The sequence below is a fragment of the Colletotrichum navitas genome (genome assembly GCF_030913465.1).
Source record: "Colletotrichum navitas strain CBS 125086 chromosome Unknown LY79scaffold_4, whole genome shotgun sequence".
Taxonomy (NCBI): domain Eukaryota; kingdom Fungi; phylum Ascomycota; class Sordariomycetes; order Glomerellales; family Glomerellaceae; genus Colletotrichum; species Colletotrichum navitas.
Genome location: NW_026850550.1, coordinates 136,686 through 161,344, shown reverse-complemented (window position 1 = coordinate 161,344; position 24,659 = coordinate 136,686). Strand labels below are relative to the sequence as shown.

General features: G+C 56.9%; 9 protein-coding genes across 9 annotated transcripts; 3 read left to right on the top strand and 6 right to left on the bottom strand.

The window, feature by feature from the left end:
* Positions 1–1,432: 1,432 nt before the first annotated feature.
* On the bottom strand, positions 1,433–3,319 carry LY79DRAFT_537464 (alpha amylase). Its single transcript, XM_060556678.1, has one exon. The coding sequence runs from the start codon at positions 3,085–3,087 to the stop codon at positions 1,486–1,488; it is 1,602 nt and encodes a 533-aa protein (XP_060419233.1). The 5' UTR covers positions 3,088–3,319; the 3' UTR covers positions 1,433–1,485.
* A 933-nt stretch (positions 3,320–4,252) lies between these two features.
* On the bottom strand, positions 4,253–5,033 carry LY79DRAFT_247689 (uncharacterized protein). Its single transcript, XM_060551817.1, has one exon. It carries the CDS (start codon positions 4,951–4,953, stop codon positions 4,462–4,464), a length of 492 nt encoding a protein of 163 aa, XP_060419232.1. The 5' UTR covers positions 4,954–5,033; the 3' UTR covers positions 4,253–4,461.
* A 2,731-nt stretch (positions 5,034–7,764) lies between these two features.
* Positions 7,765–8,763, top strand: LY79DRAFT_665739 (uncharacterized protein; the record flags this gene model as incomplete). The annotated part of the gene is made up of 1 exon (XM_060563114.1): positions 7,765–8,763. The coding sequence occupies one exon, from the start codon at positions 7,765–7,767 to the stop codon at positions 8,761–8,763; it is 999 nt and encodes a 332-aa protein (XP_060419231.1).
* Positions 8,764–9,290: 527 nt separating this feature from the next.
* Positions 9,291–10,222, top strand: LY79DRAFT_247662 (uncharacterized protein). Its single transcript, XM_060551816.1, has 3 exons — positions 9,291–9,633; positions 9,949–10,029; positions 10,104–10,222. The coding sequence occupies exons 1-3, from the start codon at positions 9,394–9,396 to the stop codon at positions 10,140–10,142; spliced, it is 360 nt and encodes a 119-aa protein (XP_060419230.1). The 5' UTR covers positions 9,291–9,393; the 3' UTR covers positions 10,143–10,222.
* Positions 10,223–11,314: 1,092 nt separating this feature from the next.
* LY79DRAFT_537453 (uncharacterized protein) lies at positions 11,315–12,150 on the bottom strand. Its single transcript, XM_060556677.1, has one exon. It carries the CDS (start codon positions 11,972–11,974, stop codon positions 11,468–11,470), a length of 507 nt encoding a protein of 168 aa, XP_060419229.1. The 5' UTR covers positions 11,975–12,150; the 3' UTR covers positions 11,315–11,467.
* Positions 12,151–13,821: 1,671 nt separating this feature from the next.
* On the bottom strand, positions 13,822–14,666 carry LY79DRAFT_247452 (uncharacterized protein). The gene has a single exon (XM_060551814.1). It carries the CDS (start codon positions 14,390–14,392, stop codon positions 13,907–13,909), a length of 486 nt encoding a protein of 161 aa, XP_060419228.1. The 5' UTR covers positions 14,393–14,666; the 3' UTR covers positions 13,822–13,906.
* Positions 14,667–15,599: 933 nt separating this feature from the next.
* On the bottom strand, positions 15,600–18,148 carry LY79DRAFT_505854 (stress-activated map kinase-interacting protein; the record flags this gene model as incomplete). The annotated part of the gene is made up of 3 exons (XM_060553665.1): positions 15,600–15,716; positions 15,753–18,069; positions 18,126–18,148. The coding sequence occupies 3 exons, from the start codon at positions 18,146–18,148 to the stop codon at positions 15,600–15,602; spliced, it is 2,457 nt and encodes an 818-aa protein (XP_060419227.1).
* A 414-nt stretch (positions 18,149–18,562) lies between these two features.
* On the top strand, positions 18,563–19,723 carry LY79DRAFT_586625 (mitotic checkpoint regulator, MAD2B-interacting-domain-containing protein; the record flags this gene model as incomplete). The annotated part of the gene is made up of 1 exon (XM_060560664.1): positions 18,563–19,723. One exon carries the CDS (start codon positions 18,563–18,565, stop codon positions 19,721–19,723), a length of 1,161 nt encoding a protein of 386 aa, XP_060419226.1.
* Positions 19,724–20,085: 362 nt separating this feature from the next.
* On the bottom strand, positions 20,086–21,571 carry LY79DRAFT_586624 (uncharacterized protein; the record flags this gene model as incomplete). Its single annotated transcript, XM_060560663.1, has 2 exons — positions 20,086–20,875; positions 20,940–21,571. 2 exons carry the CDS (start codon positions 21,569–21,571, stop codon positions 20,086–20,088), a joined length of 1,422 nt encoding a protein of 473 aa, XP_060419225.1.
* Positions 21,572–24,659: the final 3,088 nt, after the last annotated feature.

Below are 24,659 nucleotides of genomic sequence, written 5' to 3'. Positions count from 1 at the left end.
TCACAATACGGTTAAGGCGGACACTTGACAATCAAATTGAGATGCGGCTCGGTCAGCACCATGGTCCGGTCTCTTGTCTCAACAGCTTATCAAACATCCATCTGAGTCTCTGAAGATCCAAACCTGAGACAAGAAACACAACGCGAGGGGTGTGTGCATCCCCCCCGGATGCAACATTGCTTCTTTGAGTGGTACATTCCATTTAAGCTTTCGTGAAACCCCTTTTATTGTCAGATGGGCTTATCCCAAGTGCATCGTGACACCTCGCCCGTGCTTGTCTGCCCATCCCTCACGACCAAACCAAACCAAACCAAACCAACCCCACAACTTGTTGCATCAAACGCCGCGTCGAGTCATCACCATCTTCGAGTGCGGCGACTGCTGACGCGTGTTCCCATCCGGCCTGACGCCCCAGAGGCCAGCACCGCAAAGTCAGGAGAGGCTGAACCATGAGAGGGGAAAGCCCTTGCACGACTGCCTCTGCGGAGCATCCGACAATTCCGGTTTCCCTGCTTCCACCTCTGAGGCCCTCTGCCTGAATCCAATGACCAGCATCCGAATTCTAGCGTCTATCCCGGGTCCAACACGCCCTTGTCCGTTTTGCGGCCGTCTTGCGGGCTGAACCGGACCTCCGCAGCCTGCCTCGCGCCCCATCGAGAGAGAGAGGGGGGGGGGGAGGGAGGGGGGGAGAAACCTGACCCAATGCCGTCCGCTGTCGCGTCCCGGGGAGCCACGCGATGAACCATCTCGAGAGCGAGAGAGTTGTGGCTTCATGATGTTCGAGGCCGTCCGGGGCAAACGTCGGCCGTATTCTCGGGTCGCGCGGTGTGTGATTTTCTTACGAAGGCCATCCGATACCGTATGTTGAAACGTGACTGTCTGGGAAACGCCGCAAGCATGTCTGCCAGCGAGATGGCTGCGGACCCGACTTTGCGGCCATCCGATGCCGTTGCTCGGGCTCGGGCTCAGCCAGCGATCTAGCCTGTCTTGATGTACCGGGTCTGTTGTAAAAGATCGGGTTTACAACACTAGCAACTCATCCAAGAGTGAATTTGATATCCCTCAGTAATGATGGCAACCATTTGATTATACGCGGATGATTTAAAGCACAGGTATCCGTAGTTCCCGTCGAGATTGCCATAGTGGAGCAAGCAATGCTTAAACAAACCAAGGGTGGGCCCCGAAGTACCGACCTCGAATTAGAGACAACTTTCTGTCATGCACGTAGGGACGAGGCTGCATTTGTTTTGTTACACGTGCTTATGTTTAGTCATTATGTATATATACATTAACCTGGTCCAAGTATTAAACGCGCAACGCTTTACATCCAAAACACATCGACATGTGCATAGCTAGGTAAGCGTCGGGTCTCGTCAGGCACGTTTCGTGCCGCCATAATTCCGCTGCGCTATATTTTCGCCGTCCATCCGTGAAAAGGAAAAAAGAAAAAAAAAAAAAAACCCCTAATACCACATCACGCTACACCTACTCCAGGATCGTCGTCACGTACGGCAGCGACCGCTTGCTGACGTACCCGGTGGTCTTGTCCACGCCGACCTTGACGGTGGCGCTTGACAGGGGTGCCTTGATGTTGCTGCAGAGGCCGGCGGCCTGCTCTTTGGGCAGGAAGACGCGGGGCAGCCCCCCGGCGGGCATCTGCACCCAGAGGCGTCCCTTGGTGGCGACCGTGAAGGACTCGCAGTTCAGGACGTCGATGACTTCGGCGCCGAAGGCGAACTCGTGGACGTTGCGGGCGATGGCGAACATGACGTTGTTATTGGCGTTGACACCGCCGTTGGTGTACATGGAGAAGAGCTGGCCCTTGCGGAAGGCGATGACGCGGCTGCTGTCCGCGCTGTAGTAGGAGAAGAGCGCCTGTATCCGGTCCGTGGTCAAGAAGTTGGGGTTCGCCTTGGCGGCGTTCACCCGGATCTTATTCGTCTGCTGGATCCAGCTGTACAACGTCGACTTGGCATCGTAGCCGGCGCCCAGCCAGAGGGCCTCGCGTTGGTTGGGCGTGGCACCGCCGCTGTAGTGCTGCTCCTGACCGTAGTAGACGATGGGGATGCCGTCGCGGAGCATGGTGATGGCGTACATGTTCTTGGCCAGAGCAATGTCGGAGGTCAGGTGGGGGAAGCGAACCTGGTCCTGGTTCTCGGCGAAGGAGCCCAAGATGGTAGGATCGAGGCTAGGCATGCTCGCCATCTGGTTGGTTCCCTTGAACACCGCGGACAGGTCGGCGTTGACCTTGGAGAAGGCGTCGGCGAACCAGTGGTAGGCACTGTAGTCCATGTAACCGTCCATGACTTTCTGGTAGGGGGCCAGCACGTCCAAGTCGGTGTGGCTGATCTCGCCCATGAGGTAGACGCCGGCAGCTTCTCTGAAGCCGCCATCGGTCCAGAACTCGGGCTCGATCTCGAGAGCCGTGTCGAGGCGGAGGCCGTCGATGGAGTACTTTGCGACAAGGTCTTTGATCCAGTCGGCATAGGTCTTGCGGATGTAGGGGTCCTCAGTCCTCAGGTCGGGCAGACCCGAGAGCCAGCAGACCTGGATGGACGGAATGCTCTTCCAGTTGATCCCGCACTGCTTGTGGTAGTACTCGGGCTTGTTGAAGGGGATGTACTGGGAGTAATCGCCGGGCTGGGCGTTGAGACCCACGTGGTTGGGGGCGACGTCGACCATCAGGTACATGCCGCGGGCGTGTAGAGCTTTGGAGAGCTCCAACAGGTCGGCCTCGGTGCCGAAGCGCGTGTTGATCGAGTAGAGGTCCTGGGTCCAGAAGCCGTGGTAGGCCTCGCCGGCCCCTTCGATGTTTCCTTCGATGTTCTTGACGATGGGCGAGATCCAAACGGCGGTGGCGCCCAGGTTCTGGATGTAGTCCAGGTTCTTGGTGATGCCCTTCCAGGTGCCGCCGCAGTACACACCCTTGGTCGTGTCGCATGCGGGGGTCGAGCCATCAGAAGTGGCGTAGCGGTCGGTGAGGACTTGGTAGATGCTCTGGTTGCGCCACCCGGCGGCGTCCAAGGCCGATGCGCCCTGGATAGCCCCGATGGCCAGCAAGGAGAGAGTTGATGCGATGGAGCGCATGGTGGATGTGGAAAGGGTTAGGGTATTGCGGTACGGGTCTATGGCCGACAGGAAGGAGGGCAGAAAAAGGAGACAAATTAAGATGCTTGGAAATACACGATGCAGCGAGAAGGAGTTGGTCAACGATCGGAATGCAGTGCCTGGTATGGATCAAACGAAGGACAGTAGCGAAAAGGTAGAACGAGGGAGTACCTTTGCTACAACTACAACGGCGGCAACTGCAGATGAAGGGAAGGGCCTTGAGCGAGTGTAAAAGACGCTGGCAGCACGGCGCTTATGATATATTGTCGCCGACCAGGGCGACAAAGCAGGGCACGTAGCTCTTGCACCCCCGATACCGACTGCGCCGCCTCCCCTCTCGGCGTGTGCGAACCCTTTCGACTCGGTCCTTGCACCTATATAAGCTGTGATATTGGCAAAACGCGAACCGCTTACCAGATGGAGAGATCCCGGCCGATCGGAGGCGCCCCGGGCTGTCTCTTTTGAATCATACCCCGGCCGCCATCTCCATATGGGGACCCACTATGGTGCCTACCCATGCGGTAAAGGTCCTTAATATTGGTTCAGGTACCGCTAAGCTCTGCAGCGTTTAGAAAAGCAACTTGGCGAGTGGGGAGCACATGCTTGGAGAGAGGTAGAGAACTTGAGGAAAGAAGCAGCGATGGAGGGGGCAGACTACGGGCCGAAGGAAAAGCCTCCCGTCTTGATGTTCTTGAAGCTTGCCGAGGGCATGGCACTATAACCTACCTACCTTAATCTAAGGATGTGTATCCGTATACACTCTCTCTCTCCAATTGAGGCGGATTCGTATACCGTCTACACTCTGCAGATTCGTCTAACGGCAAGGGGGAAAGTGGCCACTCACAGCGCTAAACCTATCATAGAAAGCGGTCAACCTTTCCACCCATCCTTCCACTTGCCCACTTGCCCTTTATTTACTGTTCTTACGCCTTAACTTCCTGCTGACGTAGATAACTAACCCCTGCTTTTGCTATCACCAGATCCCTGTTTCTGCCAGCACGCCAGCCCCTATTTGGTGGCCGCGATACTCCTTGCCGTTAGCCTGAGAATTAGCGGTAGACGAATCTGCAGAGTGTAGACGGTACTGTATTTGTACGTACATCCCAACTCGGCAACGGACAATGTGGGGCGGCGGCTGCACGACCCATCACGGAAGAAACAAATGGGACCATTATCCCGATTAGTCAAGATTGCACCCGCCCCTAGTGTAAACTGCCCATCTATGGTTGGAGCGCACGGTACACCAAGCTCTCCATTGGGTATGGTCGCAAGTCAAATGCAACATCTGAACCAATTATATACATAGCCAACTGAAAGGTGGTAATGTCAAGTCGCAATCCAGTCCCAATGGCGTCAGTGCAGCGGAGCTCTACACCTGTGCATCGGCAATCGAGCCTCGAGTGGGTTGGGAACAGAACAGCACGCAAGAAAAGGGGCGAAATCAACCTGGGGCTGTGCAAAGAAGATAAGGTGTCTGTCACCTCGTGAGGTAACCCCCCCCCTTCCACTCCCCACCTCTCTCGGACTTGACAAAGGGGTCGGCATTTTTGGTGCGAGACGTAAGGGTGAAAGATGCTGGATGGAGGTGTGGGTGGTGGAAGAGGAATCTAGGAAGCGAGCTGGAAGTTTCATATGCTGAGCAGCGGGTCGCGCCGGCACCGGAAGAACAACACGCCTCGACGAATCGAGAGACACCGCTGTATCAACATGTTCCGCCTTCCAGCATATACGCATCCGTGGGTTATGAAAAACCGAGACGAGTCCTTTCCGAGGCGGTGCTCCCTCCTTGACTATCCGTACTTCATCAGCTATGGAAAAATGCCTCGCTGACAAACCCTTGCGCATCAGCCGTTTTTCGGTGAGCTATTACATTGCGCATATATATAACCAGACCTGTACATAGTGCTACTGTGAAAAAACTGGACAACCCTTGTCACCTCGGGGCTCCCGAGGTCTGTGCCTTTATTGTCCGCTTTCTACCCGACCGCCGTTAGTGGGGCGGATTGAGTAGATCGAGGTTGGTTCAATGAAAGAACTGACGGCACTTCTCGATGTTCCTCAACGACTCATGCTGTGCTCCACCGGGCAGTCAGTCTCCTTGCCAAGGTCAATGCCAGTCATTAAAATCCCGTATCGCTCCCTGCTGAGGGGTCTGGTTTGGCTGGATGCCGTTGCCCCGCTGAGTACGGATAAAATGTACGGCTCTCCGCAGCCCACGAGTACTGCAGCATTGCATGTGGAAACACTCGGCCAAGAAATAAGGATCGTAAAAGTTTCGACCTGATAGGCATCTAGCGAGCAATGGCACACCTATAGCTACTTCGATTCCATGCAGATGTGTGCGCCATCTTGACGAAAAAGAAGACCACAAGAGCGGGGAGTTATCGAGAGGCAAGTATCAGTTGTGGTTTCGCGGGCATGCTTCCGCCCAGCTGTAAGTGCTACAAGGGGCCTCCTTGCAGCGATCTGGTGGTTGATTCCATTCCACGGGCTACCGAACAGCCTATTTGATCACTTGGAATCCCCATCAATGGACAGCAGATGGAGACTGCGAAACAGTGGAGCAAAATCCGTCTATACAAACATCGGAGGGAATCAGAGCTGGACGAGAAGAACTCGAAGCTTGAAGTTCACACCCGTGACTTTGGATATAGTCTCGTTGGAGCGTGGTGAACCTCACATGTCTCCAGTTCCCGGCGTGTGAGACCAGACTATCTGTGCAAGGTATAGCATGGTCAGCCACAAATTGTCCCCCCCCCCTTTTTCACCCAAGTAAGTGAATGAGTCGTCTCCGGCCGATACCATGGTCGCGTCATCAAGTTTTTACTTCTTTTCCCGCCTGCAGCAACCTAATCGAGCTGTTCGAGATCTGGTCTGGGAATTCTACTCCGGCTCCAGATAGCCGCATGGACTGAGCCGCATAGTTGCTAACACCACATATTCCTCAAGGAAGTGGGAGAACACATACTTCAGAGGGCTGCACATGTGCCAAGAGGTCGGTCATAGCTCGTCGTTAAGAGCGCAGGGACAAGCTAGCCCTTATTGGCCGCCTAACTCACCGGGGGGTGAGAGAACGGACACGGAAAGTTCCCCGTATCAGATGACGATATCAAGGGCGTATATCCGATGGGAAGTTGTACGAGTATCGCGAATAATGCGTGATGTTGAAGTGTGAGACTATGGGAGGGTAAAAGAGTACACTCTTTAGGCATCGGGGGAAATGATGGAAAATGTGAGCTTGGATCCTTTGACAGGCTCAGTGATGGAATCATGTAGGAAATAGTACCAGGAAAAACCGGCATCAACTCTTTTCGGCATAGACATACGCATCTTGCAGGGTCAATAGTAAGAGCACAGCTGCCTCAGCTTCCCGTGTGTGTGTCTCGATCAAGCTAGTATTGCCGCTATCGTTGTATATAGCTATTGTCTTATGTTTAAGTTGTTGCTCTGATGTATCTGCCCATGGCAGATGTGTTTCTTGGTTACTGGCTCCTCAGGTGGAGGGAAAGTGGTTGTTCCTTACATGCGCAGAGGCCGTCCGAACGCTGACAAGGATATTGTTGGCAGGCTTTCGATATGTCCAGAGCGGGAGTGACCGGAGCGAAGGATTCCCAGTCGCTCCACTCCGGGTCAATCAATGCCAATATTGGCACAACTGCCGTTGTCCCCCCCTGACAAGCTTTGTCCAAACGGGAATTTGTTATTTCGGTCACCAGGCAGCCCATTGCTGCCTCTTTGACGAAACGCATACTCTCTAGCAACGGCTTCAGCTGCTCCCTCGCCCTCGCCCTCGCCCTCGTTCTGTCAATGCCTAGCAACGAATACCACCGGAGCGACTACGCAGTCCGGAAAAAGGAGAGCAGTACTGTGCTACGGTCGAAGCAGACAGGCACCATCAAGAGGACCGCCATATTCCCACGTTCGGGGTCAGCCCATATTATGGTAGCAAGAGAACATCCATTTTGAGCCATATACGCAAGATCCTGGGAGAAATGCCATCAGAAAACTACAGCCGGGATGTGAAGGGTATATCTGTCCATGGTGATCCTTTCCCTTGCTGTGTCCGACGATTCGCATTGGATCGGATTGGCTTATTCGGCGAAAAAAACACTACGCCGGGGAAACCTACTAACACAGCAGCTTCCTCAACACCCTGATCATTTCACACCTGAAGCTGTGTCTATATTCCCGTGGCCCCCTATGGTTGGAGCTGAACCATACTCACTAGGCTCAGAAGTGCTTTGCCTTCGACATGTACATCGTGAGGGGCACGTGAGTAGTGTTTGGATTCTTATCAGTGCACAACACCCTGGCCAGCCTGTTTAGCGCATGTCGTATGTGCGACATTGTTTAGACATCAGATGATGTTACGGCTTGTTGAGCCTCAAGATAAGTAGAGTAGGTAGTCAGGCACATACCGTTGGAAAGGGGGCTACCAACCTACCTAGGTTGGTTAGCCGCCAGGCTCAACCTTATCTCGCGTCATGTGGAGGGAATGACCCAGGCACGTGCCAAGGCCTGCAAACAGGAAACTTTCGGCGCCGCACACGATAAGATAAGCAACAACGACGTCAACCCAGGGCCGAAACTTTATACGACTACATCTCTCAATCCGACGACGACGACGATAGGCAGCGCACCGATGGGGTTCTCGCCATGACGAGCCCACCAGCTTCCCCGCGACGGCGGCACATCCTTTCATCCGTCGACCCGGAGGAGCGTCACGAGGAGGCGCCGCGGTCCAAGAAGCGCAGTTCACCGGGCGCGACAAAGCCGATTACAGAAGGACATGCGACAGCAGATGACGACCCAGACCTACGGCCTAGACCATCGCGCATTCGTCTCAAGTCGAAACACTCCACGTCAAGCAGATCGCATCGCGACCGCGACGATGGCGAACACCGTTCCACGCATCACCGCCATCACCACCGTCGGCGACATCGCAGACGGTCGAGATCGCCGACGCCACCAAACCCCTACGAACAACAGGCACTCGACCCGGATGCCGCGTTTCGCGAGTCCCTGTTCGACGCGATGGCGGACGACGAGGGCGCAGACTACTGGCAAAGCGTCTACGGGCAGCCGATACACGTTTACTCCAACGAGCGCCCCGGCCCAGAGGGCGAGCTGGAGCGCATGACGGACGAAGAATACGCCCAGCACGTCAGGCAGAAGATGTGGGAGAAGACGCACCAGGGCTTGATCGAGGAGAGGGCCCGTCGAGAGGAGGCACGGAAACGCAAACGCGAGGAGGAGAAGATGGATCGGAAGCTGCAGGAAGACATGGAACGGAGCCTCCGGCGCGGGGAGGAGCGCCGCCGGAAGAGGACGTGGACGCGGCTCTGGGAAGAGTACGCACAAGCCTGGTCGGAATGGGCCAACGATGCGGAAAAGATACCGTGGCCCGTGGAGAGTGGACGGCGCAAAGACATCGACGAGAAGGAGGTCAGGCGGTTCATCGTCAACGGGCTGGCAGTGGAGGACATTGGCGAGAAGGAGTTCGCCGCAAAGCTACGCGAGGAACGCGTGCGGTGGCATCCGGACAAGATGCAGCAAAAGCTCGGGGGGCAGGTGGACGAGGCCATCATGAAGGACATTACGGCCATTTTCCAAATCATTGACAAGTTATGGGCAGATACCCGGTCGAAGGCGTAGCAAGTGCCGGGCTGCGGGCATCCTTCGATCACCACTTCGTTATGGCGCAATCAAAAGGATTAATCACGAACATGCTTTTGGGCTTCCTAGGTGGTGAATGGAGGAGGGTACGACTACGGCCCAACTACCGGTACAGGTGTGCCCACCCCCTTTTCTTCTTGTGCCGTGAAAACACCGGGGTGAAGCAAGCAGATGGGAGAGAGCTTGGTGCCCTCAAGTACGGCCAAGACGATTGGCGCTGGAATCACATCATCACTCTCCCCCCCATCCGGGCGATGAACGCATAGTTCCAGCACAGGACACAAGCGTGGCCTGACGCACTCCCCCCCCCGGGACTACCCAGTCAGGTGCACCACGGTGACTGCATGGATCACAATGCAGGCATTTTGTTCGAAACTGAGTAGATTGCGCGCACCGGCGCATTTACCCGGTGCCAAGTTGTTGTAGGCGGCCAAGGCGCGTGTGACGGCAAACCGCGCCTCAGTTTTTGCCCAAATCTCGATTCCCACCAGCCTGGCAAACGCATCACAAGTCGGGAAAAATTGCCAAGTCAAACGGCCTCTCGCGGAAACTCAAGAGTTTATTTTTCTTTTCTCTTTCTTTGCTTCTTTTCTTCCGAAAAGGGAAAAAATGTACGGGGTTGATGATTTATTTGTTGGTGTACAATTCGTACAGGTATTACATCATGATATATCTGATACTCCCAAAAAGCCCAAAACAATGCTGTGTGTTGTCCACCGTCATTTCATCAAGTGGTACCTATCAGGGGAAGGTTTTTTTTCCCGCCCATCAAAAAGAGCCCGTGACGATTGCGTGAGGCTGTATGAACAAGTGTCTAGTTTTTTATTTTTTTACAAGTTGGCAACGAGAGCGGCACCGCCGAAGAGGGCACCGAGGGCGACGGCGGCGGTCTGCTGGGCACCGCTAGCAGCATCGGGGGCGGTGGTGGTGCCAACAGCGCCGGTGGCGGATGCGACCTTGGAGGCGACGTCGCTGGAGGCGGCGTCGATGGCGGAGGAGATGCTGGCGGAGGCGGAAGCGTCGGTGGCGGAGCTGAGGGCCGCGCTCAGGGAGCTCTGCTGGGCAGCGGCGGAAGAGGTGATGGCGCCGACGAGGGACGAAGCGGAGGCGGCGGCGGAGGAGGCGGCGCCGGCGGCGCTGCTCGCGATGCCGGAGGCTTCAGAGGCGATGGCGCTGCTGGCGGAGCCGATGATGGAGCTGAGCTCAGAGGCGCCGGGGACGGAGGGGGTTGTGGTAGTCTCCTGGGCCTTTTGAAAGAAAGCATCAGTATTGGACAGCGAAAGAGAAGTGTCTTGAGGATCGAGAGTTGCAACTTACAGCAGCCAGGGAGACGAGGGCGAAGACGGTGGCAGCGGTGAAACGCATCTTTAACTGAGTTTTGGGTTTGGTAGGTTAAAAAGGTTATTAAGTTGGTTGAAGGTTGGTTCGAGAGATCGGTGTGTACTGAAGACGATTGAGATGGATTATAAAATTGATGGGAGAGAGGACAGTCTGTTGGAAAAGCCGGTAGAAACGGTCTTATATATCCCATGGCGAGCATCGTCCAGCAAGAGGCCAAGACAGTGGGCGTCCCCCATCCTTCTGTCTCTCGCCTCGATTTGTGCACCCACGCCCCCCCCCTTCATCTCGTGTCCGAGAAAGGCGAGGGCGCGATCCTCCACAATCCTGGGCGGCAGCCGTACACGTAGACTTGGCGGTGCAGTTATGGTGAGGTAAGTGGTACGGCATGCCGTCCATGATGGGAATCCTCCTCACTCACCTCCACACACCCCACCACCCACCACCCCCCCCCCCCCCTCCCCCCCCCTATGCCTCACCTCGCCAGCTCGAGGAGGCGAACACGGAGGAGGGTGCCTTTGGGGCTTGGGGCATTGCTAGCGGATTGCGGGTGGCGCTCCAAGACGGAGATGCTACGGTAGCGACTACGTATCGTATTCGCAGGGTGCGGTGTACCTACATCGGACGTAGCGTACATAGGACGGCGAGAAGGGCAAACGCAGAGAGAAGCAGCGAGACAGCGGGTATGAGAGACCCACATACTCACGTCACCCATACGGTAACTTGCGGCCCCGGATTCTCCAGCTGCTGAGACGGGCCGGGGTTATGAGTTTACAACGTACGGGGCTTGGTTGGGCCTCGAAGGTCCCTTCGGAAGCTCGCTCGTCTAGTGTATAGCAGCCCGCTGCTCCTCCCTCCAGCGTCTTGTCTGAGACTGACGGCGGAGAGGAGGCATTGCACTACAAGTACAGCCCCTCTTGGGACATGATCCGTCCTCGGGCATCGCGTTTGCCTGCGAGCCTGGTAGTTTGGACTCGGGGACGTAGTACAGCTTGGTAGGCTGTAGCCCAAAACAACGAGCAAGCGAGCAAGCAACAAGCAGCGATTAGGGGGGCCCTCATCATGCCCGTCAATCTGGGGGAAGAGGACAAGTTCCCCACCCGGGCCATTAAGAAGAGCAGCGTATATGTACATACCGGGTACGTACACCGTACGTCGTGGACCGCACCAGCATGACCACTCCACACACACACACACACACACTCTCTCTCTCTCTCCGCCTCCAACGAGAACCTGCAGAGCTGTTCCGTCGAAGAATCCGATCACCAGGAGAGGCGACAGAGAGGAGACAGAGAGGCGACATCTTGAATCGGTTGATGATGGAAGCGAACGCGTCCGCCGTCCGTTACCCCAACGAAAAGGAGCGCCAAGGCTGACGAAACGGGACTAATTCAGCCCGGATTGAGGAATCTCTCCCGTGGAACCGAACTGGTGCTAGCTGAACGGTGCACAGCAAGGCGAGACACGCACACACGCATACATACCAAGGCCCCCCTGGCGTTGGTGCCTGCGCAGCGTGGCTAACGTTGTCCCGGACGAGGAATGAACAAAGGGAAACGAAGGGCCCAGGACCTGGCACCTGAACAGCCGGCCGTATCCCAAGATAGCAACAGCAGGGAGGCTCGCAGCTCGCAGCTCGTAAGCCACGCGGGTACGTGGCATTCATTGGCGCGGTGAGGAGAGGTTGTCTGTCCTCCGCATCCTCCACGGCTTCCGCGCAAAATAAGAGTACCGTACAGCACGGTAGGTACAATGTGTAGCAGACCCAATGACCAGGAGAAATTACCCGGCCCCAGAGGTGACAGTGCGTTGACAGGACAGCAAAGAGCGGAGAGGGATGACCCACGGCCATCGGTCGCGTCGCCGAAAGGGGGCCTTCGTTCGTCCAACGAACAAAGCGGGGGCATTATGTCATTGAGAAAAAAAAAAAAACCACCAAATGAGAGCATATCGTGTACACGGTACTCCGTACTTGGCCTACGTGCGTTGCTATGCTGGAGTGAAGACGGAGAAAAAAGACACCCAAACGGGGGGGGGGGGGGCAAGGACCGGGGCGGCCGATCGACAGGAGGTGGGGAGATTAAGGGGGGACGTGATTCGCCAGAGCTCCTCATCCTCCTGGCACACCGTTCTGAGGCTATTCTGGGATACGTACCCCCAAAGCAAACGGAGGCATAAACTACACAAACGGGAGAAACGGCATTGATTGCTGGGCAGGATGACGATGGGTAGCCACGAGGGAAGCAAGGGGGGCGGGGAGAAGGAAGAAAGGGGAAAAAGAAGGAACCGCCGGCTGGCTAAGTATCTCTCCCGGTTGGACAAGGTTGGCACGGCAATCAGGCTCCTGCGAGGGATCTCGAGTCGTCATCATCGCTGACAACGACACTGTTTGACGGGCACACAGGGAACTAAGCAACACCGATGCCATTTACTTACTTACTTACTTGCCGTAATCAGCAGCCAGAGGGAATGAGGGAGTGAGGCTTTGTTTGTACTGGGGAATCTCCACGCCGACTATCGGTTTCCCCTCCCCGGATCGACACTGATATCCATTGTAATTTCTGCACCGCTTTGCTGAGGACTGGTGCAGCTTGGAGGGAAAAAATGCATTTTTGTCCCGTCGATTTACCCACCACTTTGCCCGGCGTCAATCTGCCCGATGCCGCCTGCCAGCGCAAACTCAAAAGTCTATCCCAAGTGTTACCGCTTTTCGTTTGTTTTTAGTTTTATTTTTATCTGATATTTCTGCTTGCTGACAGCAGATAGACGGGCAAACTTTCCCAAGCCCGCCCCCCTCCCCCTCCTGGCCTTGTGAAGGGGAAACATGCTTTTGTTTGACATTGTGATGTCCCTAGAGTGTCTTGGTGCACTGACGGTCAGTATGTCAAAGCGGCTGCGCCGGTTTTTGCTCCTTGATACGGATACGGCACCAAGCCAGATTGGTCTCAATTGATGGCGTTTGTCGGAGCAGGCCAGACAGAACAGATCAGGACGACGGTACAGCTACGAAAGGCTCGACCCCCCCTATTGGATTTAACGTAACGCAGAAGAGAGGGGAGAGACGGAAACCTCTAGCTGCTGTTTCTTGGTATGCACCGGTGTCGCGTTAGTGGTCATACTACCACTTGCTACTCTCGGTTGGCGAGGGCCATGCAAACCCATGTAATCCGTAGGAAACTGGGAAAGCTGGCAGCGGGAGAAAGAGAGAAAAAAAAAAAAAAAAAAAGAGGGGAGAGGGTGAGCTGGACCCGACGGACGCAATCGAACGAGTCTCGACTGTTCTCGGAGACCAGGCCCAGCACCCCACAAAGCCCAGAGGTCGTTTCCTGCCGGCTTGGCTGTGTCTGCTGTCGGACTGCCAATGCTGCACCAATAATGTCTCTTTCACTTTGGCGTCTCCCCCCCCCTCCTTCTTCTCCAAAAGTGCCTTTCTAATCTGACATCGGCTGAACGGTCCTGTACCAGATCAGACGAGTCGGGCAGCACGGACGGGTGGAGCGAGCGGTGGCGTTTTCGTCTTCGTTGTCGTCGTCTTCTTCTTCGTCTCTGCATCTGTGCGCCGGCGATGGATTTTTTTTTTTTGGGGGGGGGGGGGGGGGGGGGGGGACTTTGTACGGGGCGAAATACGCACCGGTCAGCGAGCAAAAAGCCCAAACGGACAAGAGCCCTGGAGAGAGTTTCCAAAACCCAGGCTCTCTCCCTCTGCCGCGCTACACACGCGACGTAGAGAGGGGACGGAGAGGCAGATTACGTCATAGGCGGCCCAACGCCGCCAAGCACGCCGTTAGTTTCGGACACTCCCCAAAGTGCCATCGTCAAGGCGAGGCCTATGCAGCGCCGGGAAAGGAAACTCAATCCCGCAAGTGAAGGCTGCACTAAGGTGTTTGATAAAAAAAAAAACCCCCTTTCTCCAGGGCACCTCGCTCCAATTTCCTGCTTTCCTTCCGTAGGGAAGCTCTAGAAGTGTCTGACATACAGGGCCCCGAGGGGTGTGTTTCACCAAGACACCTGCTTGGAGGGACGCCATGCAGGGAGGGAATCCTCGGGGTTCCGCCCGCCTGCTGTCGCGAAATACGATGTTGTGCGACCTCCCTAACCTTTTCCTTCCCCCCCTCCCCTCTTTGGGAGCGTGAGAGTGAGGTGCACATGTACGGATAAATGATTTACGCATGGGCAAGCAGGGCCCATTACGGAAGGAGGGGAAGAACGCAGTCGGTCTCGAGTATTGACTTGGTCGCTTCTGCCTCGAATGGCACGCACCATCAACCATCACATCCCCGTTCTAGCGTTCCACTGAACAGAGTAGTATACACCAAGACGGTGGGCAGCAAGCCCGGGAACTCTCCATCTCGGTTGATTCCCACCAGGGATGAAGGATGCAATAGAACAAAGCCAACGGAGCCCCAAAGGTGGTTTTGGTTGGCTCACCGACGACTTCTAGCTGTTGTAAGATGACGTGATGACGGGCATCACACTGGCATCACGGCATGCATGACAATAGGCGAAATCAAGAAGGGTTCCGGACGCGGCAGAGTCAGCCCTGATGCAGCTTACATCCGTCAGTTTCAGAAAGCTCGGATTGTCCGTTGTTTTGTCAATTGATTGATTGCCTAGGTATGCTGTGGGTTCCGAGGAGCGTGGCTGAAGCTGGGTCAGCTTCGTGCAGGTATCCTACACTGGCAATCTTCTTCCCCCGATTACCTCATCTCGCCCATCCATCAGCTCATCATCCTGCCTCATCTCCCTACAAGCCCCTCAGGCCCCCCGGACCTCCTGTCGCGAGATGTACCTAGCCTTGCGCCCTGAGGGCGACTCAGAAGCAGCGCGGCCGCGGCGCCAAGTCTCCCGGCCCGCGGCTCCCATCGCGCTGATCTGCATGACGCAGAAGCCAGGATGCGAACCTTAATTGGACATGTGCCCCACACCTCAGCACTCCCACGGTCCCACCCCGGAATTTCTTGTACCTGCGCGTCTCTCTCTCTCTCTCTCTCTCTCTCTCTCTCTCTCTCTCTCTCTCTCTCTCTCTCTCTCTCTCTCTCTCTGTGGGTGCTTTTGGAATGTGACACCATCCCGGCCCACCCCCATCGTACGTGTAGGCAGGCGTCGATTGGCATTACGTAATGGTCAACCCCCTTCCGTCATGAAGGGCGTGGCAAGCCACTGAGCTCTGCTAAATTAAGCAGCCAGGGGCTCACTTTGTGGTGACGCGTAATCCTTTGCCAGCACAGAGGCAGCCGGCCGGGTGCGCCCCGTCCAACCAAATCCCGTTCTGGTCAGCAGAATTGAGTAGATCGCCCTTCAGCCCCTTCCCGCGCAGTCCGGTTCAACTGGAATGCCACCAATGGTTCGACTCTATTTCGTGTGGCGGTGATGGTACGTGGCGCAGCCCGCGTAACTGCATCTGTGGCGAGTACGTAGTACCAGACGGCTCCTTCGTGATCGCCGAACCATGCGCAATGCCGTCGGGCATAGGATGCTCAGCCCATAACCTGGGCAACCCCCTTCTTGAGCTCGTTGACGATCTCGTGAGCCTCTTCGACCGACTTCGCTTCGAAATCATAGCGCTTGCTCTCCGTGTCCTTGTATATGAAAAGCTAGTACGCAGGCCATCTGTCAGCTTATGCCCCAACGCGGAAGCCTGCTCGGCAATCTGTACGTGCACTCATCTTGAACTGGTTCGGATGCTTGCTCGAGACCTTGCATCCAATCACCTGAGAGATGTGCGCCGTCGTCGTCTTTGAGTCCCTCGTCGTTGGCTTGATGTGCACGTACTCCCCGTCGATCTCGAACCGCTTCTCGGACTGTGTGATCATCCGCACCGTGCGCAGGCGCCAGACCACCCACGACTTGTGATACGCGCTCGTGAACTCCGCCTGCTTGATGGCCTCCTGGGCCAACGGGTGGCTTCCCATGATGTGCGGCTTCTTAGCTTTGCGGCCCGGCTGGCCGTCTACAAAGGGAAGAAGCTTCGGCGAGGCACTGCTCGGCGACCCAGTCATGGCGAGTGGGCCGTCCGTGGCGAAGCGGCGCCGGTGCAACTCCAGATCTGCCAAGCTGCCGATTGCAGCGACCTTTGTGTCGAGCAGGATCACAGGACCTCCGCCGGGCATCTTGAGAACGTGATTGGCCTTGTCCAGCTGTCTCTTACGACACACCATGTCAAGAACCTCGGCCATGTACGTTTCCGTTGTTGTGTCGAGCGTGACCAGCTGCCCCGGAGCCACGTCGGTCGAGTGGAGATGCACCCGCAATAGCTTTTGCTGACCCCGGCTCGTGTTGGGCGCCGCTGCCGGCGCCTGAGGTGCGTCGGCGAACATACTATGCTGTTGACTATAGGTAGTATTCGTGACGGGGTTGGGGCGAGGCTCTGTGGCAACGGGAAGGAACGAATTCAGGTTCGGCTGCGGCGTGTTGCGCGGCGTCAAGTCCTCGTCGGCATCTTCGGCCGCTTCTTCCTCTTCCTGCGGCGTGATGCTCTGGTTCTCGTTGAACTCGGACTGAGTTGCCTGGACCAGGCCAAAGTTGTCGTACGTCTTGGAGTTGGCACGCGTCCTTCCGGCAGCTCGGTTGTTTGCCGTGGTGAAGGATGTCAACGCCTTGTTCCGCTCAAACGGCGGGAAGTCATCGTCGACTTCGCCGTCCTCCTCGACCATTCTAAGGGTAAACCAGTTGATGTTGGCTTTATCGGCGGGGATGGGCGGCTGCCGTTTCTCCTCGTTGTATCTCCAGAGTGCGAGGCCGATGAGGTCCGCCACTGTCACGGGCCGATCGCCGCCTTCGCCGTGATGCACCATGCGCCGGATGGGGACTTCGAACGGTTTCGCGGGGTTGTCGGAGAACGCCGGATAGATCCGAACGGCGATGGGGTTGTTCTCGCCCTGGCCGGACAGGGCCGCAAAGCTCTCAAACGGCACCTTGGGCTTGGTCTTTCTTGCTCTGAGCGCCGCAGACAGCAGACTCTTGGGCTGGATCATGCTCATGGGCCGGATGGTGCTCATCGGACGAGGCGGCGGCAATGCCTGTAAGATGCGGGGCGGCACCTGTGACTTGCGGATGGTAGACGTCCTCGTAAACTCCCGAGGGGGCGTTCCGACAACTTGCTTATGAGGGAGTGGTTCTGGGTTCCCGACGGCGTCCAGGATCGAGGCCGAGTCGATGCTCTCAATGTAGGCACCGGACATGTCCGACCCATCGGAATCGTCGTCGTCCTCCTCCTCCTCCTCCTCCGGCAGCAAGTCAGTGCCAGCCCGCTTGATACCGAGGCCTGGCTCCTCCATGATCTTAGCCTGAAGCTTCACAGACTTGGCGGCGGCTCTCGCAGCCTCTCTCTGCTTATGGAAACCGGAGGCGTCGAACTCGTTCTCGGAGGATACCTCGCTGCTCGTGACCGTGTCTCTCCGTGCCCTCTCTTTGACCACTTCAAGAGCAGACTGAGAGCCCCGGCGAGCGCCGTGGGCTGCGCGGGGCGACATGGCTGGCGACTGCTTGATCTGCGACGACTGAATGGGGCTGGATCCGGCCCTTGCGCGGACGGGCATCTTGGCGAACTTGATCTGCTGCGCCGCTCGCTGGCCTGAGTCGTCATCGTCGCTCTCGTCGGTAAGATCACTACTATCATCGTCTTCGAGCGTTTCGCGACGTCTTCTTCTCCTTATAGCCAGGCCTGGGCCGATGGTATCGGTGCCTCCACCAGTCAACATTCCGGCTTCATCCGGTTCATCTTCAAGGGTTACTCCAGCCTGCCTCGGTGCTTGGAAGTATTCGGAAGCAATCGCGGTTGGTATCGGGGGAGAGTAGCATCGTTTGACAAGGTCGGGATTCGCCTGCCAAGCGACCGCCTTGAAAGCCGATGAGTTCATGAACCCCTCATTGAGGGTGATTAGTCGCTCGCCCACCCCGTCAGCGATTTCTGTAAGGTAGCCGCAGCGAAGCTGGTATGCGACCAGCCTGGAAAGCCAAGATCAGCAGGGCGTGTAAGCCTTCCGGGTACTCATCCTACCTACTCTTCGTTCTGGATAACCGACATTGTGGGTAGGTGTGCTTCCGGTCATTGGGGTTGAAAGAAGAAGTTCAGTCGCAGACCATTCCAAAGGGTATCAGGTCAAAGGAGCTACGCCCACGATCTAAAAAAGAACATAATTGCGAGCACGGCTCGCCAGATCGCAAAAGGAAGAAAGCTGTGCGAGGTTGAAAGAGGAAGCAGCCGAGGGGTAACTACGAGATGTGTCGGCAACAACCAACCCTCAGCCTTGTGAAACAGCAGCGCCGAGGAGATGGCTCGTGCACCAGTATGACGCACGGTCCCAGACTAGCCTCGTGGTGTGGCGGTGCGCCCCAGACATTCGATGGCAGGCACCTTGTTGACCTCCCAAGTCACTTTTCGCATTTTGCCCAACTTCATCTACAAACGGTAAACGACAACCTACAACCAGCAGTAACGATGGGCTTGGTAGACTACCCGGACTCTTCAGGGTCGGAAGACGAGGCGCCCGTCAAGCCGACCACCGCGAAGCCCGCGTCCACCACAGGAAAGAAACCGTTCCAGAAAGTCGTCGACCGATCGAACCCAGGCAAGATCGTCGTCAACCTGCCGTCGACACAAGGGGAAGATCCGAAACCCTCGAGCGATGAGCCGCCAGCCAAACGCGCTCGCACCGGGAAGGGCGGCCTGTTCAGCGGCTTCAATTCCTTCCTCCCCGCACCGAAGAACACCACGAAGGCTGCTCCGGCGCAGAGCAGGAACAGCAGCTCATCGCGGCCAGTATTCCAGCTCAAGACCGGCGCGGAGCCTGGCTTCAGCAGGGAAAGAGGAGGCGTAGATGGAGATGGATCGTCGGGGATAAGTGGCGGCGGCCTGGGCCTGCCCGCCCCCAAGGCTCAGGCGCAGCCGACGATACCAGAGGGTATGAAACCGGCGGACGAAGTCAAGTTGGTCGGGAAGCCGATGATGTTCAAGCCCCTCTCCGTGGCCCGGAAACCGAAGAAGAAGACCTCGGCCTCGGCTTCTCCCTCGGCAGCGCCCAAGGCGACACCTGCAGTAGATGTAGGGTCTGAAGCGAAAGACACGCCAACGCCGGCGCCAGCACCGACGAAGGTCTCCCTCTTCTCCATAGAAACCGATGACGACACCGCGGCCGCGCCGACGGACGCGGCACCCGCCAGCGGCACATACGAGCCGCTCTTCGCGACGGAGCAGCCGACGGACAATGGCTATGCGGACTACGCGGCGCAGGCCGGCTGGTCGGCCCCGACGACGGCGCCCGACACCGCCAACTCGCTCGACACCATCGCCGACGATCTCAACCTCTCGGCGGCGGCGCGGCGGGAGCTCTTTGGCCGGCAAAAGGGTAGCGGCGCGGGCGTCCCGCAGACGGCCTCGCGGGTCATCAATTTCAACATGGACCAGGAGTACCAGCACAACGAGGAGCTGCGGGCCGCGGGCCAGCAGCAGATTCACAACCCCGTGCGGTCCATCGCGCCGGGCAAGCACAACCTGCGGCAGCTCGTCAACCAGGTGCAGAACCAACGCGAGGCGCTCGAGGACAGCTTCGCCAAGGGCAAAAGCAACAGGAAGGAGGCGTCGAGCCGGTACGGATGGTAGGGATAGGGAGGCAGGCAGACGAGAGAGAAGACATGGCACGAATGATACCCGGATTGATGTTAAAATCTTTTTTGAACTCTTGTTTGGTCATGTTTGGTAATGTACATGATGGTTGATGCTTGCGCATCTTGGTTGTCTAGGTATCCTCCCCCCAAACTTTTGTACTCGTAAAGGTCGTGATACACACTTGGAAGAAGAAAATGAACAAAAAGGCTATCTTGTATACATGGGAGAATGTTCACCAAACCATCACCGAATGTCTTTCCCAACAGGGAAAAGAGAGAGAGAAAGACAAAAAAACTAAAAAAAAAAAAAAGAGGAGGGATATCGCGAGGGCACCGAAGAAGCAAAACAAAGTACGCTCAGCAAGTCATGACTGGGGCGGTGCGGCCGGCTCCAGCGCCGCCGGGTCCCATGAGGAAGCCCCACTCGCCTCGGGTGATGGGGGAGATGTCGTCGTACGCGTTGGGTGTCACCGGACCCGCTTGCTGCCTGTCGTCGTGGAGGACCTCGGCGATGGAGATGGGACTCCAGATAGACACGGGCGGCTGACGCTCCGGGCGGGCGGTGAGGTCTTCCTCCTCGTCGGAGACCTCGCCGGCCTTGACCTCGCGCGGCGGCGACAGCGGCTTGTTGTCGAAGTTGGTCAGCACCCGCAGCACGGGGCCCTTGGGGGAGGGCGGCTTGGCGATGCGGATGGTGCCCATGGCGGCGGCCAAGGTGTCGTCGACCTCCCTTTCGAGCTCCCTCACGGTGCGCTCCACCTGCTCGGCGGAGCCGACGCCCTCGATGGCGCCGACGCGGTCGGGCCCGCCGTAGGCCCTGCGGTACATCTTGTCGACGTCGTTGAGGGCGACGTCAGTGACGCCGAGCCAGTCGTAGGAGCGCAGCAGTTCAGACTTGGAGACCTTGCGGCCCGCGCGCGAGAGGATCAGCCTGCGGAGCTCGTCCACGGCGTCCTCGAGCCTCAGGGGCGCGTCGGTGCGGGAGTAGCTGGAGAGGGCGGCCTTGAAGGTGTACAGGCGGTCCAGGGAGACGAGGGTGAGGCCATCGGAGGCGAAGAGGACCTCGTTCTGCACGATGGAGCGGCGGATGAGGTTACTCGTGACGCCGCACGCGGAGCCGTCAACGACGGGCGGGAGCCATTCAGTTCTGAGGGTGCGTGTTAGTGCGGGTTCTTGTTTGTGTGGTGATTTAGGGGGGCGTAAAGACTTACCCAATACGGAACTTCTTCTCGGCCCGCTCAATGGTCTGCCTCAGCGTCCGCTCCTGCTTGTCGGTAAGCAGGTCGGCATGGATGAGGCGGACGCCAAAGGGGTTGGGCGACATGGGGCCGGAGGCGTCGGTGATGGTTGAGGAAGCGGTGCTGGGCGTCATGGGCGGGGGTGAGAGGGGGATGCCCGGCGACAGGGGCCAGCGCAGCCGCGGGCCGTTGGTGTCCATGAGGAACGAGGGCGTGAAGACGAAGGTGTCGGGGGCGGAGGCGGAGGCGGCGCTGCTGGCGGAGGAGACGGAAGAGGTGGAAGAGATGCTAGAGCCCGTGTTGGACCTGACGAGCTTCTTGAAGTTAAAGCGGGAGGCGGAGAAGGAGGAGTTGCTGTAGGAAGAGGCGGGCGGCGACATGGCCGGCGAGGAGAGGGCGGAAGACGAGGAGGCCGAGGAGGAAGGGAGGAGGGTGGGAAGCTGGTACTCGCGCCGGGCGACGACGAGGGTGACGTGGATGGACTTCCTGGCGAGGCGCTTGGAGGCGTACTCCAGGGCCTCGTTAAGATGGGGCGGTAGGTTCTGAACGTCGAGGATGGAGGTACCGGCCTCCAGGGGCGACGAGATGCGGCTCTTGAGTGCCATTGTGCGGCTTTTGGTGGGTAGTCTGGGTAGAAAAGAATTTGGGGCAGGGAATGTTTCCCGAGAAGGAAGGTCAATAGCCCAAAGGTGGCGACGCCAGGTCGATGGAAAAAGTTACAAAAATACTAAGAGATCGACACTGAGCGCCAGGCTTCGTTTGGATTGTCGATACTGGAATACTACTACTGCTGCTGAACTTGTCGATAAGCCCTGAGTGGTAGAGATCGAGTTTGGGGGGGGAGAGGCGACGATGTTATATCGACAGGAAGGAGGCGCGAATGCAGGGAAACGCCCCCCCAAGAAATCCGAAACAAGAGTCATTTGGATGCGGGAACCCCCTTGGCAGTCACCTCGTCATTAAGATGGTGATGCAACTCAAAACAGCCTTATGGGGGGTGTCTTTTCATTCTTTGGTGCTACATGGTCTTTTTGGGCAGAGTCCCAAAGGGGAAAGCAGCTATCTCCCGCGGACGGTGTGAGCGAGTGGCTTTGGCGGCTGCCCCACAATTGGTGCTCCCCGCAGCTACTTACCCAACTGGGGTCGTGGTGGGTGTGGTCGATGATGTTGATGTACACCACGTACCCCTGCCTCCTCCCCAAGGTACCCATGCAGCAAAAGGGGGGAAAGGAGGGGAACCACTGCCAAAGGGACACGAGGACGTGTGAAAGAAGAGCCCTAGAGGCCGGATAAAAATAAGGGTTCACTGGGCGTTGGCGCGTCTGACCAGGGAAAACTTTATCTCTCGTAATAATGTACCTACTCATGGTGGATTGCTACAGCCTTTACCAAAAAAGATGAAACCCGTCTCTTTAAGATGACATGTGCGATGGGAGAAGGACGGGACGCACGGTCGCTACGGCTTAATTATTGGTTCTGGGCAAGCGACCAGCGGCCGCGCGGGCGGGCGAGTTGTGTTTGTACGTACAGAGTACGAATACATGCGCGGGCTGGAATGGGGCGGCGATTCCAGTAGGACGGGATGGCCAGGCGAGCTTTTGTTTCATGATCTCCCTCGGTTCCCCGTCCTGATTCGACGACTTTGTCACTCGAGCGGGGGATGGTATCAAGGCCGTGGTGACGACGATGAGGACGAGGCCGACTACACGCACATGATGTACTGGTAAGGAAGAGGCAGGCGTTGCCGAGGAATGCGGGAGAGCGAGAAAGAAGCCAAAGCTGGCCCCGCCTGTCATCTATCTCTGCCCATCATCAAACGTGCCGCCAACAACGACCAGTCACGGCCAGCACCCCGCGGCCCCCCGCTGTCATCGATAAGCATGACGTGGGTTTCGATATTGAATGGGTCTTTGTTCCCTAAGCGAACCACTGCCACGTATCATGGGCTGCGCGACGTAGAGTGCCTACGCAGTGAATACCTAGCCAATCTCACGGAGAGCTGGTACATCGTCAGTGAGCTACCTAGGTAGATGGGGCCACTTCCTATTTCCAGCTCAGGACGGGAAGCTGCACTCGAATCACACGGTAGTCCACTTCCCGTATCTACAAAATTGGAGCTGGGAAAGCCACTTACTTCTTGTTTGTTCTTGCCCAAAATCTCACCTTGGAGGCACCTACTATCTGGCTATCTTTCCCCGAATCTGCAGAAAGCGAACGTTTGGAACAGAAAGATGGCCAATCGTAGATTTCCGCCCATCTCTCGTGCGTGCAGTAGCGTCTTCTGGGCGGCTACGATGCTATTTTCAGTGTCGAAACCGACGACCGTTAGCTAGGTCGGGCCAATCAGACGCCGCTGAAGCGGCCGTGGGGATCTGCTTCGAGATCTCCTGTGTGCGCGTGTGCCGAGCAGGGGTATCACCTGCATGGTGTGGGGCAATACCGGGCCCGCCGTTCTCTCTAGTGTCGCAAAAATAGAATGATGCCTGCCTTCCTGCCACACCCTTTCATCAACGCGCCGGCAGAATGTCACCACGAAAGAAGAAAACGAGAGAGATAGAAGCTCAGGAATTGGCCCACACGTACCGCGGCGATAACTGCGAACTCGCGGGTGCCGAACCCGCGGACCGGCCCCCCATCTAACAAAGGACGCGACTCGAAACAAAGAGAATCAATCATCCTCTGGGGCATCGCGATAAGGCTTCCAGAAGAGGCAGTCATTAAACCAGCTTGCACACGTAAAGGGCTTCCCAGACCGGACCCCTCGCAAGACAATGAATGGGTCGACAGTTCCACTACCAACTAGGGCGAAACCCATTGTTATTTTCTCTTCTCTCCCCGTCTCTCTATGTCTGTCTCTGCCTCTTTATCGCAGACTCGCCTCCTTGCCGAGCCATGGGGGGGAGCCTTGGTAGCAAACGACCGTTATGCCGCGGCAAGTGGTTACTATGCATACAATGAGCACCTAGGTGCTTACCTACCTGTGCCTACCTACCTACCTCCCTGGCGGCTTCGCCTAATTTACCTGAAAGGTCGGCCGTCACGGTCGTCGCAGACGTTCCCGTGGGGAAAATGACAGGTGGGGCGACGGGTACAGGTGCGCAAGCCACTCTCGCTACTACAACATGTCGCGACACAGCCCATCAATTTACCCAAGGGAGCTTTCTCCCACCGCATTGCTGCGCGGGATATATATCTCTTGTCGCTTTGAGGTGCCCGCTCGAGATAGATTGCGTATCCCCATGCAGCCCACGACGTTGTGGACTGGCCTTGGCAGCTTCCGCATCCACCGTATCGTAAGTGATGCTGGGGGAGAAATGCCGAGAAGCCCTCCGGGGCTGTTCTTTCGACTCGCTTTAGCGGGCACTACCGTTATACCCACCCCAACGGCCAAGGAAAGATGGAAAGTCAGTCAGTCGTTCGGTCGGTCAGTCAGCTGCGAGGGCTGGTAGAAACAGTGCCAAGTAGCTTGGCGGGACTCATTGTTGCAACAATAGTCGAATATAGCCATCAACTCATCTACACCGGACTCGTCGAGCAACAAAGAGAAGAGCATTGAGACGGACAGCGCATGGATTGAACAAGGAAAATGGAAGGAAGAAAGAAGAAGGAGGGTAGAAACCAACACAACAAAACCTTAAAGAAGACAATGGAAAAAAGGAAGGAAGAAAGAAAGAAAGAAAGAAAGCAAGCACG

What these genes read in the sequence shown, in the direction of transcription:
- LY79DRAFT_537464 (XM_060556678.1), bottom strand. Translation starts at nt 3,087, where the DNA reads ATGCGCTCCATCGCATCAACTCTCTCCTTGCTGGCCATCGGGGCTATC.
- LY79DRAFT_247689 (XM_060551817.1), bottom strand. Translation starts at nt 4,953, where the DNA reads ATGCGCAAGGGTTTGTCAGCGAGGCATTTTTCCATAGCTGATGAAGTA.
- LY79DRAFT_247662 (XM_060551816.1), top strand. Translation starts at nt 9,394, where the DNA reads ATGTACGGGGTTGATGATTTATTTGTTGGTGTACAATTCGTACAGGTA. An exon ending in TTTACAAGTTGGCAACGAGA is followed by an intron (nt 9,634 to 9,948) that starts GCGGCACCGCCG and finishes GAGGCTTCAGAG; the next exon opens with GCGATGGCGCTGCTGGCGGA. An exon ending in GGGTTGTGGTAGTCTCCTGG is followed by an intron (nt 10,030 to 10,103) that starts GCCTTTTGAAAG and finishes TGCAACTTACAG; the next exon opens with CAGCCAGGGAGACGAGGGCG.
- LY79DRAFT_537453 (XM_060556677.1), bottom strand. Translation starts at nt 11,974, where the DNA reads ATGGCCGTGGGTCATCCCTCTCCGCTCTTTGCTGTCCTGTCAACGCAC.
- LY79DRAFT_247452 (XM_060551814.1), bottom strand. Translation starts at nt 14,392, where the DNA reads ATGGTTGATGGTGCGTGCCATTCGAGGCAGAAGCGACCAAGTCAATAC.